Source organism: Petaurus breviceps, unplaced genomic scaffold (genome assembly GCF_028583685.1).
Source record: "Petaurus breviceps papuanus isolate PSGF00001 unplaced genomic scaffold, PetGlider_PUasm1.0 174, whole genome shotgun sequence".
NCBI classification, from domain to species: Eukaryota; Metazoa; Chordata; class Mammalia; order Diprotodontia; family Petauridae; genus Petaurus; species Petaurus breviceps.
Genome location: NW_027185761.1, coordinates 58,505,440 through 58,518,447, shown reverse-complemented (window position 1 = coordinate 58,518,447; position 13,008 = coordinate 58,505,440). Strand labels below are relative to the sequence as shown.

Below are 13,008 nucleotides of genomic sequence, written 5' to 3'. Positions count from 1 at the left end.
CATGTAGGTGGGTAGTTTCATGGATTTAGAGCTAAAAAGAACCTCAGCGGTCATCTAGCCTAATGACCTTATTTTACAAATGAGGAAACAGAGATGAGAGAGAAGTGACTTGTTTAAGATCACACCAGGATTAAGTGGCCAAACCAGAACAAGAACTCAGGTCTGCTCACTCTGAACCCAATGCTCTTCTCCATTAACCATGATGTTCTCTTGGCCACTTTTTTTTTAGCAGCAATAATGTCTGAGATTTTTTCCCCGTGCCTTTGCTCTTCACCTCTTATAGATAATTCGAAAATCTATCCTTCACAATTGAGTCACCTGAAGCATGGATCTTTTCTATTTATTCCTGATCTGGTTCAGCTACTTTCCTTACCTTTGTTCTCTTCCATGCCATTTTCTTTCCCTCCATGATAAAATCTAGGACTGTAGTTTTTAAGTACAAATACAGAGGCTCCACCGTCCTTCATATTAAAAAGAACATATTATAAAGACTTTTTTTGTTGATCTTTTCCATTTTTCTTCTTCTCAATGTACTCCTTCTAGTTTCATCTTTAAATGCCCTTGTGGCAATTTTCTTAATTGCATCTCTTGCCAAGCTTTCTTTAATTTTTTTCCCTACACTGTTCCTATATTTTATGAAGCAATGCTGCTCATAATGTTTCACCATCTTTCTTCATAACATTGTTCAAACAAGTTAGTTCTATCAACTGATATTACCCTTGGTTCTTCTATTATTCCATTTGGAAAGCAAGTAAAGTGTTTGCTGACTAAAGCAGTTTTGAGACTTTTGTCCTCTCAGCTATATCAATTGATTTACATTGGTTAAACGACCGTACAAAATTATTGTAATTGGTGTTGATGCCCTTTCTTCCATCCATATCCCATTTTTCAGCATCAATAACTTGTTTAAATAAGTTAAGTTGGAATTGTTTTAATTGCACTCCATAGCTTTTTTCATTTGTATTCCTTCTCCTAGGTTTTTATTAATTTTGTATTGATTTTTATCTTTGCTCCAACAAGTCAGTGAGCTGGGTATACACAGGCAGCTGATTCAACAATTACTCCCATATCAGTAACAAGTCATTTCCTGTCTATTAAAATATAATCAGTTTCATTTTTGTGATGTTATTTGGCACTCCCCACAACCAGTACCTTCCGGTGTTCTTTTCCTTGAAGGAAGTATTTATCATGCATAAACAAGGGATTCCTGAGTACAGCAAAAGGTTTTTTTTTTTGTCTCTCTCACTCCTTTTCCATGATCCAGGTCTATTTTTGCTACCATCACCTACTACCACCTTTGCAATGAAGTCGTCAAGTATCAAAACACATGTTAATTGAATTTTAAGAGTCTCACAGAGTTCTTTGTACAATTTCTGAACCCCGTTACCCTCTGGAGAAAACACTGCATAAGCTACAATTATTTCAAGATGGTCTTTTTAAAATACTTACTTTGGGTATACATTTTTGAACCTGCCCAAATATGGGAATTTGTTTTGCTTGATTTGCATATTTATTACAAGGCTTTTGCTTTTCTTTTTTTTTTTAATGTTTCTTTTCACTCTTCTTTTTTGTACTTTTTTAAAGCAGTTGGGGTTAAGTAACTTGCTCAAGGTTACATGGCCAGTTATTTTGTGTGGGTGCCAAGTATCTGAGGCCAGAACCGATCCCGGGTCTCCCAATGCCAGGGCCAGCGCTCTTACTCACTTCACCAACTTGCTGTTTTCTCTTGCTGTTTTCTACACACAAAAAAGTTAGCTCATCAGTATCTTTACAAATGTCAACTAGTTGAACTGACCTGCCTCTCCAATCATTCTTCCTTGTAGCTATAATTCCTTATGTCTTCTGGTTTTCTATATTCAATAGTACATAAGCTGCTTCTTCTTATTATTATTCTTTTTTTTTTTTGCTTTTTGGAGGGCAATTGGGGTTAAGTGACTTGCCCAAGGTCACACAGCTAGTTTTTGTGTGTGTGTGTGCTAAGTGTCTGAGGCTGGATTTGAACTCAGGTCCTCCTGATTCCAGGGCTGGTGCTCTATTCACTGCACCACCTAGCCACCCCACATAAGCTTCTTAAACAAAGGGACTGTTTTGTTTCTGCCTCTGTATCTCTAGCACCTAGCATAGTGCTTTATGTCTAGTAGGTGGTTAATAAGTGCTTGTTGAAATAAATTGATAGTGAGGATCTCAAGATGGATACAACTTAGTTCTTCTAATATAGGGAATACTGGGTCAATGGGTAAGGAGTTTACAATTACCAGTGGCTAAATTGATGGATGTGAATAATCTAAAAACTGTGAATCCCTCACCAGCTACTTCCCTTTCTGCCATGATGCAAAAGCATAAAGGAATCACCATTTTGTAGTTTTCTTTTTTCATGGATTGCCATGGCCAATGAGTTTATCACTAAGAAGCTGACCTAATGGTGATGAATCTCTCTGCACTTAACTAGGCTGGCCCTTAGAAAACAGATATAGTTTGTCACTGGGACTAGAGTTAAAGGATTAGAGGGAGCATGATATGTTAGAGTGCTCCTCTCTAAGTCAGGAAGATATGTGTTCAAATTCTACTTTTGATATGTATTGACCGTGTGACCCTGGACAAGTCACTTAATCTCTCAATCTTCACAGATATTTCTCTAAAACCATTAGTTACAGAGGAGCTGGTGAGCTTCGTCAGTGAATTGGGGGGGGGGAGGAGGTCCTGTACCAGAAGAAATGAACTGTTGTCAATAATCAAAGACAATGACTACAAAAACAAAGAGAAAAAGCTTCAGACAGGCAGATAGTGCTTGCCAATATTATTCACTACATTTGTATGATCTTCACCAGGTGAAGACAATACAAAACCCACTGTTTTTTGACTATAATAAAAGGTGAGATTTGGAGAAGCAGCCCCTAATGGATCTTCTCCAACAAGGTTCATACAAGTATAAGTCAAATACAAGGTTCCTTGAAAGATATAAATGAAAAAAATATTGCTCAGAATAAATTCTTGTCCGAATGACTTGCTAGCTCCTAGGAGAACACACAATGAATATCAATTAAAAATTGAAAGATTTCTAAAGGAAGTTGTAGATTTCCCTTGAGAGAGAGGGAGGAGAGCTTAAGTTAGACAGTTCCTCAAATATCTGGGATAATTTATGTGTAGTCCTGCAGGACAATGAAGTAGATAACCCATGAAGCCTCCTTCCAAGAATTACTGGTCTTCCTCTATCCCAGAAGATGTGCTTTTCCCCTTTGTGCTGATTTCAATAATATTAATGAAGGACATTGACCAGGGTGAGGGTGAGGGGACAGGGTGCAACAAGAAGCTGGAAAAATAAAGGAGTGGTGGTGGTGATTTTGCTTGAAGTTATCTAAACCTCCAGGGCAAAAGGGAACAAAAGCCCATCTAAAATGTCACGACATTATTTCCATCAATATCAACCTCTTTTCCCTTGTAGTATTGTTCCTAATGGGCTGATGAGGGGCAGTTCTGGTGTATCAGCTAAGAGGCTTTATTTACCAGGGGATTTGTCAGCAAAATACCCAGGCACCATTTTTAGGATCAATTCTTTGGAGGCAATTGAATTTCACAAATGCCAGAGGCTACATTTCTCAAAGCCATGTGGTCTACTGTATAAAAGCCTAATTTCACTATAGTTAGAGACCTCGTCTGTCTGTAGGTCAACTGCAAACTCGCCAGGTGATCTTAAATCACACGCATCTCGTCATCTCGTGATTTTCTGAAGAACTGCTACTGATGCTTCTCTTTGTAGGCATACAAGCTTGCTCCCTATTTTTGATGCCTCTAACAGATATAAGACCAAATTGAAGGGGAATTTCTTCCACTAGAATAGAATGTGAATAATAATAATCATTGTTGTTGTTTTTGTAGCGACATTTACGTAGCACTTACTATGCAACAAGAACTGTGCCAAGTGCCTTATGGCTATCATCTGGCTTAAACCTCACAACAACCCTGGGATGTGGTTGCTATTATTATCCCCATCTTACTGATGAGGAAACTGAGGAAAAGAGAAGTGAGGTAACTTGTCCAGGATCACACAGCTGAAGACAGACTTGAATTCACTTCTCCCTAACTCCAGACCCAGTGTTCTATCCACTGAACCACCTAACTTCTCATTCTAATTAAGCCTTTGCCTTGCCTTTCTGTAAACTCTTCAAAGGATATATCTGGCCATCCCACTGGAGGTCTTCCTACAGTTTATTCATACATGTGTGTATGCACATATACACACATACATACATATACACACACACATATACGTATATATGATGGAGACCAGTAGAACACTTGGACTGGCCACCTATTATCTCTCATCCTTATTCCATGACCAGCCCACCTTTTTTTCTTTTAACCTTTTAAATGGCACACATCATTGGGTGACATGTTGCTGCTGACTTTCCGCCCACCATGCACTTTTCCATTGCCCTTTTGCTCACCTGAAAAGTGGTTCTTTTGAGAATGTGGCATGACATAATTCACAAATGTTTCTTATCAGTGGGAGGATATTGGTGTTAAAAAGATGGATATTTACAGCCAGTAACGAGATCATTTAAAGTGCTCTACAAGCTAAACAAATTGTACTATGTACATGTAATGGAATATAACTGTATTGTGAGAAAATCACCACATTGTGAGGAATGAGGATAGGAAGAATTTAGAGAAGAATCAGAAAACATATAAACTGATACAAGATGAAGCAAGAACAACTACCTGAGCAGAATGAACAAAAAACAAAACTGATTACACTGTAATTATTGGTTGTAGCAAGAGTTGAGAAAATGTACCTATTGAGTACCTTCTACATGCCGAACACTGTACTAAGCACCAGGGAAAGAAAAGCAAAAACAGTCCCTGCCCTCAAGGAGCTTATAACTAATGGAGAAGACAACATACTCTATATGAAAAAGGTAAAAATAGGACAAATTGGACTATAAATCCTTTAATCACTTTGAGCCTCAGTTTACTTTATCTGTAAAATGAGAAGGGTGGTCTAGATAACCTTGGATGTCCCTTATATCTCTATTCCTTCACGGATGTAGATCACAACCCATCCATGCTTGCCCATTCTGTGTGACACTCTCATGTCCTCCCATAAATTTTCCACAAGGGGTTAGTGATGTCTCAGAAGGGTCATTACTTAAATCCTGAAAACTTAGCATCAAACCAAGATGCACTCACAACAAGTAATTTGCCAACTGGCTGTCATATATTCTCAATGTGATTTCCCTTGCTTTCATAAAAATTTCTTCCTTACCTCTTATTGTTCAGTGGACTTCGAGGGGGGGGGAAGATAAAGCAAATGAACTTATTCAAGGAAGCATGATCCAGTAGGAAGAAGGCCCAGGATCCATTCATTCATTCCATTAAAACACAAACTCCTGGATAGGCTCTTGATTTTACAGTATTGACAAGGTAATGATACTACATGGGGAGAGTCAAAATGGTGGCACAGTGAACAGTGTTAGAGTCCTCAAAATGAGGAAGACTTGGGTTTGAGTCTTGCCACTGACTCCTAACTTGTAACCATGGTCAAGTTATTTAACATTTTAATATCTCAACTGACTCTTTAAGACCATAAGTTGCAGAAGTCACTAGTCTATATCAGTAGAGGGACTGTGCTGACCAAGAGCTCCCCACATTGATGAAAACACAGGTGCTGACCAAAATAGAGTGATTAGATAGATAGGTTAAAAAGAAGCTCTTGGTGAATATGAGTTCTCTGGGCCACTCAGTCATCTCATTGGGATCTACACCAGGCATTCTTAAACCCAGGTCTAACAGTCTGTGGACAGATTTCAGGGGGGGCCCACAAACTTGGATGGAAAAAATATATACCTTTATTTTCTCTAACCTCTAACTGAAATTTACCATTTTCTTATTATTATTTGGGGAAAAAGCACATCCTGAGAAGTCCATAAGATTCACCAGAATGCCCAAGAGGTTCAGGGCACAATATGAGATAGGAAAGTCTGTTTCAGAAAGGAGAATCATAGAGCTAGAAATGAAAGAGGCCCCCAAAGCCATTTATCCCAACCACTTTACTTTGCAGATAGGGAAACTGAGGCACAGAGAGGTCATATAAAATCGTATAGCTAGAACTGAAAGAAACCTCCAAGGCCATCTAGCTCAGCCCCTTATTTTTTTTTTACAAATGAATAAACAAAACAAAAAAGTAATATAATGATTGTCCAGAATCATTGAAAAATAGCCAGGGATAGAATTTGAACCCTAAGCTTGTGACTCTCTATTGTACTACCCTGCTTCATCTAGTCTATTTTAGAATAACCCAAAGTCAGAATAACGACAGAATGCATGTTTCCTTTTTCATATGAATCAAAGAGATTTCATCCTAAAGGCATTGAAGTTTGGGTCTCCTACCCAATAGCTGTAAATCTGGAACAGGAAACAAAATCATTAAGGTCACATATTTATAACATCATATTCAATTAGGCTGGAAGAGTGTAATTTCTGTCATCGTCTCATAAAAAGATGTGTTTTTCTCTCAGATCTCCTCTAAAGAGAAGCAGCCTCTATTGTGACAGATAGGGACTGTTTTCAATCAGTTACAAGGAGCAATCTAATTAGGAGATGGTTTAGTGCAGTAACTGACTCCAGACTAATTTGATTTCTTTAGGTCTCTAAAGATCAATTGATCTGATTTGTTTTCCCTCCCCAAAGGCTATTTAGGAAAAAAAGGAGACTGAAATGCCTCAAAATGAAATCCGAAACCTTGGCTGCTTTCACGCGACTTAGGTCATCTTGTAAACTCCCAGCTAGTCAGCAGCGAGAGGTCCCTTGGGCTGCATTTGGAACACCAAAACCTTCCTAGCTTTGGGGTGTCTGTCAGAAGCCCACTCACTGAATGGGAACTCCCTGGAAGGGAACTTTGAGGTCATCCTCTCATTTTAGAGATACCAATAATTACAAACCATAATGCACTGCATCAGTGTAAGCTAAATACTTTCTCCACATAATCTCATTCGATCCTCGCAAGAACTCTACAAAGCAAGATCTGGAACCAGGAAGTTCTGAATTCAAATCCTACCTTAGATACTTATTAGTTGTATGTGACCTTGGGCAAATCTCTTAACATCTTCCTGCCTCAATTTCCTCATCTGTAAAATGGGGATGTTAGTAGCCCCTACTTCACAGGGTTGTTGTGAAGATAAAATGAGGTCATATTTATAAAGTATTTTGCAAAGCTTAAAACACTATGTAAATGCTAGCTATAATTATGTGTTATGCATTGTATGCTAATAGTGTATTATTATACTATTACATGTTTGCTATTATTATACATTATGTATTATTTGCTATTATATTATTGTACTATTATGTATTATTTATTATATTATTATACTATTATTTGCTATTATTATATTATTGTACTATTGCGTACTGTATGTTATCATTATTTTACTATTCTGTATTATATGCTATTATATCATTGTACTATTATGTATTATTTGCTATTATATTATTGTACTATTATGTATTATTTGCTATTATATTATTGTAATATTATACATTGTATCCTATTATTACTCCCATTTTACAGATATTGAAACTGAGTCAGAAAAGCCCATGGTAAATAGAAAAAGAAAAGGGGATAAGCATTTATATAGTGCTTATTATGTGCCAGGCACTTAGCCCTTTATAAACATCTCACTTGATCTTCTCCATATATCCATGAGACAGGGGCTATTATTATTCCCATTTTTTAGTTGAAGAAACAGAGGTAGACAGAGGCCAGAGTCACCTAGCTAGGAAGTATCTGAGGTTGGATTTGAATGCAGGTCTTCCAGAGTCCAGGTGCAACACTGTGTCCACTGTGCCACCAGCCACCTCTAATACAAGGAAACATGGTATGAAGTCATACAAGGAGTAAACGTCAACACCAGGATTCACTCAGGTCCCCCAGTCCCCACCCCAGATGCCTATGGAAATGATCAGAAAAGATCAGTCCTCATGGATACTAGTATCTCCAAGGCTTAACCTTCATGTGCACCTAGACCCAAAAGGATCATAGATTCACAGTTGGAATAGAGCTTTCTAGGTTTTCTAGGCCAACTCCCTTACTTTATGCTTGGGGAAACTGAGAAATGCAGTGACTTGCCCAGATTCACTTGGGTGTGAAGCATCAGAGTCCAAACTTGAATCCAGGTTCCTCAACCCCAAATATAAGCACTCTTATTTCTGCACTATGCTCAATGCTTTGTTTCTAGGAACAGCCTTAGAAATACTACGAGAGTATCAATAAAATGCCCTCAGAATCCCATTGACCTTGAGGCTAAAAAATGCTAAATTTGTAGTGGTAGGACCTGGTTCCAGTCCTGATTCTCCTGCTTATTAGCTTTAACCCTGAGCCCTCTCTGGGCTTCAGTTTCTTCATCTATAAATAAGGATCTAAGATCCCCTGAAACAAATAAAATGAGGCCACCAACACCCCCAGCTGTCACTTCAGTGGTAGGACTTGTCTGCTTCACCATCAAGTCTCTATGTTTATCCTGCCTCTCACAAAAGGAGTTTTCCCATGTCTGGATGCCCAGATGTGTTCTCTAGACATGCCTTGAATCTGTTTGATGGATACCAAAATACAGGCATATTTACATTGCTTTTGTCTGAGGATTCCCAGTCCCAAGCCCAATCCTACACACGGGTAGTACCCAACATATGCTTGTGAGTCTCGAGGTTGATGTTTGGAAAGTCAAGTTATCCCAACTGGTTAAATCCAATGGGAAGCCATCATCCCCTACAGCTGAATCTCTTTACTATACAGATCTAGAAATAGATAGTACAAAAGACATGTCTACATTTACATATGTATATATATTGATTCATTCATTCATTCAATGCATGTTTATTGCGTGGTATCTATTATTGCAGGGCTACAACAAGGTGCTGGAAGGGACACAGAGTTGAAGGAAGGCACAGTCCCTACTCTCCAGAATCTCTCCTCTTGGTGATGACCATTCTGGGACCTCCCATGATACTTTGCTTTATTCTGTAATGTCTTCATTATGACAGTTTTATGGATGCCTTTTATCTCCCTTTTTTACCATAAGCTCCATGATGGTAGAAAATTATGTTTTTCCTAACCTTTTCTTCTCCCCATCTCTACCCCATTTTTCTGAATACACTGGTCATCTGATGGATGTTTGTTGGCTTGTTGAATGAATGGGCCATCCACACCCATGGGATTTCCCATAGGCAAACATTCTGGTCATGGATCTGTTGAAAGAGTCATACCTCTGCCCAAGTTGTCATTTTCTGAATGCCCCTTCCTCATCTAAAGCACAGCTCAACAGAACCAGGAGAATAGTTTACAGAAACAACAACATAAAGAAAAAAGAACTTGGAAAGACTGAAGATCACTGATCCAGACAATAACCAACCATGATTCCAAAAGGCTGATGAGGAAGTATGCTGCTCACCTCCTGACAGAGAGGACATCAAGTCAAGATACAGAATGAGAGGCACATTTTTTGGACTAAGAAAATGTGGGGATTTCTTTTGCTTGATTATGTGTATTTGTTACGAGATCTGTTCTTTCTTTTCAATGGAAGGGAATGGTGGGAGGGAAAGGGGCATAGGGATAGTGTTCCCAAACACCCCAAAAAAGATGAGAAGAGAAGGAAAGCCAGAAGGAATCACAGATTAGCAGGATGCCATTTCAGTGTACATATTGAACTTATTGTATACTTAGAAAGAAAAGCAAGCTCTAGATAGTGGAGATTCCCAGTTTCACCTACCATCCCCTTCTGTTCTCCAATGTATCTGGAAATGCTCATTTTATTTTAGTGTTTTTAAGTTCAGAATAAAAAGCAAGAAAGGAGGGAAAGGGGGGAAAACAGAGCTCAGCTGCCACCTCTGACACAATCTTGTACACAGTAGGGGGTTAATAAATGCTTATTGTATTGGACTGCTAATGCTTGCCACCTTTTGACACTAGTTTGCATATTTTCTATTAACTTATCTTCATGGACCTTGTTTACCCTGGTTTTTTCCTTGTGTTTCCAGTGATTAGCAAATATCTTACACATTAGAAACATCTAGACACATCTAGGCCTACCCAGAGTATGGGCTGGTTGTTCCAGTGCTTCCTGGGGAAGCATTCCCATTGACTCTTAACCTACACTCTCTGTAAGCCTATAGGTGCTCAGTAAGTGTTTGCTAATTTGAATTGAGTGAGAACAAGACCAAAAGTTGGAAAAACAGACTTTTTCTGTTTTCTTCAAATGTGCTCAGAAACTCCTTATGCATTGAAAGGAAATATGACAATCCATGAGGCATTTGAACCAAAGGTTTGGTTAAGCATTCACGACCCAGTTACAAAGACTTCTATGTTTCTGGGATTTGGGATTTCCTTTAAGAAATATCTGTTAACCATCATATAGATGAGAGTTAAATCGATTTATAGTCTTGAATGAGCAAACCAACCTAATTGAAGAGAAGAGTCCCAAAAACAGGGGAGAAGATGGATGGTACAAGTTCTAAGATCTGGAACCTCTACCATTAAACATAAAGACCCCATGAAACCAATTCTACAATTATGTCCCCATTAATGAGGTCAGGATATAGCTCTTCAGGCCTCCCCTTTACAGAGGATCATAGATTTGGAACTGGAAAGGGCTGTAAGTGGCCATTCAACTCCTCATGTTACATACAGTAAGGAAGTCAAGGCCCAGAGACTGGGCTTCGCAATGACTTGCCTGAGCTCACAAATAATGAGATAGCTGGGACTTTAATCCATACCCTATGACTCAAACACAGTAACCTTTCCAGTGTGCCACAATACCTCTTGCCCTCTTTCCTTCCCACAGTTTCTTTTCATCAACAGACATACTCCAGGAGACCAAGGAATGTGAAGATTCCTTGTCTTTGCAGATCACCACTTTCCCAAGATGGAGCTTTGCAGCCATCAACAGGACTAAAATGGTGATAACAAGAAGAGCCCTAGTTTATGCAATGGAAAGAATTTCCCAACCATCAAAGTAAACCCTCGAAGACGCCTCCTCTGAAAGTTACACATGTTACAGATCAAGCTATGGCAGCTGTCAAGATTCAAGGCAGTTCCATATCTATAGGGCTTATATCCTAAAGGGGGGAAAAAGAGATGGGGAGGGAGAGTCAGGGCAAACAGAAACTACTGGCATTTTGATTGTGGGGAAAAGGTGTAACATCTTTGTAATTGAAAGTAGAGTTTTGCTACCAACTTTCTCTTCCATGTGTCTTATCTGCAAAGAAAGTCAACAGAAAATTGTCATTACCTTTCAATATCAGTCAGCCTGGAGGAGTCTCGGAAACCTTTGGCAAACGGATTGCTGTCAATTTTCAGCTTGGTTATCTGGAAATGAAAGAGTACATGATGGTATCAAGACTAGGGTTAAGGTATTAGAGTATCTGATCAGCCTTGACTTGGAAGCCCAACATGCTTAGATACTATCCCTTCCTCACATCAAAAATGATGTTTCTGATATGAAAGAAGTTTACTAAGTCCTTTTGTTCATTTATTTATTCAACAAATATTGTTTGTCTCCCCCCCAAAAAAAAATTGCCTTGCATCTCTTTCATATATGCCTATATTTCTGCTTGTCATTTCCCTCAATAGAATGTAGACTCCTTGAGGGCCAGGGCTGTTTAATTTTTGTCTTTGCATCTAAGGGTGCAAGGTAAAGGTTAGTGGTTTCACTGGTATTAGGAGTTCCCAGATGAGGGAAATCCCTCCACCTATGCAAGTGAGTGTCTTCTCTGTAATTAATACTCTTAGAAAGCATACAAGAGTGCTGAGAAGTTAAATGACCTGCCCAGGGTGACACAACCCATGCGTGCCAGAAGTGGGACTTGAACTCAGGATCTTCCTGGCTCCAAGACCACTTCTCTATCCACTATGCCAAGCTGCTTCTGGCATCTAAAAGATGCTTAATAAATGCTTTTTGACTGATTTATCTGCCACAAATTAGGGAAAGTATACAATTCTGATGCAGGCTCACGCTTGTGACGCCTGGAGTGAGACCAATCTACACATTCCCATTAATTTGGATGGGCTGTTGTTACCTTACAAAGAGAAGACTCTATACAGAAACTCCAAGAGAATTTCAACCCTTAAACTGTGTAAAAGACATCATACATATCCTCCTGTTGAATTCAAAAAGGTAAACAGTGAAAAGTCAAGAGCTATGTCTCCTCATTGTATTTTCTTTTTCATTTTGACTCTTAATTTCATTGGAATAGGAAACTCTCAGTACAGAAACCCCCTCCACTGTTGCAGATCAACACCTGGACTTCCCTTCCAAAGGAAGAATCCCAGAGACTTGGTTGGATCGGTGAGAGGTTAAATGATCAGTTAAGGTTAAGCTCAGTAGCTGTCAGAGGTGAACCGGGTTTTTCCAGTACTGAGATTTCTCCATCCACTATGGTGCACTGCTTCTTCTACACACTAGGTAAAACAAACCTAATAACGCCTCTTTCTGAACAGCAACCAGCTGGCGCTCCACTTCTTTTCCGTTTGTTAAACACCAAAGAGGTTATTTTTAGTCACAAGCATTATCAATTAGTTAACAATAATGTTATTAAATAGTATCCACTGTTATATTGCCTTCTGGATTACAACCCTTGAACTAGATTGGGATACCATATCTTAGGTCTCCAAATTTCACAGCATCACAGATTTAGAGATGGCCAGGTCCTTAGTGACCAGTCAGATAAATGAACATACCTGACCCCACTGAGCCTCAAACATGGTTTGGCTTTGACGGAGTGCTGACAACAGCTAGAAGCAGCTCATGTTCCTCTCTTCACTGAATACCAAATGCCATCCAAGCAGAAGCTTGTGGCCCTCCCCCCAGAAGTGTTTCTGAATCATGACTTTCAATAGACATTGTGGTCCAAAGGGTTAAGGGGCTAAGGATATTTCCATCAGGGAGTTGACTCCTCTCATTTAGTCTGTGATTGGCTTTAAAAGGTGAGCCTCTGGGAGGAGAAATGCTTCTTGCTTTA

At 39.1% G+C, this 13,008-nt stretch overlaps 1 protein-coding gene across 1 annotated transcript in view; it reads right to left on the bottom strand.

Moving 5' to 3' along the window:
• Positions 1-13,008, bottom strand: part of TBX20 (T-box transcription factor 20) — a 238,669-nt gene that overhangs the window by 22,692 nt on the left and 202,969 nt on the right. The window contains exon 7 of the mRNA XM_069084565.1: positions 11,280-11,356. Coding sequence (XP_068940666.1) covers positions 11,280-11,356 — 77 coding nt within the window. The remainder of the gene's footprint in view (positions 1-11,279; positions 11,357-13,008) is intronic.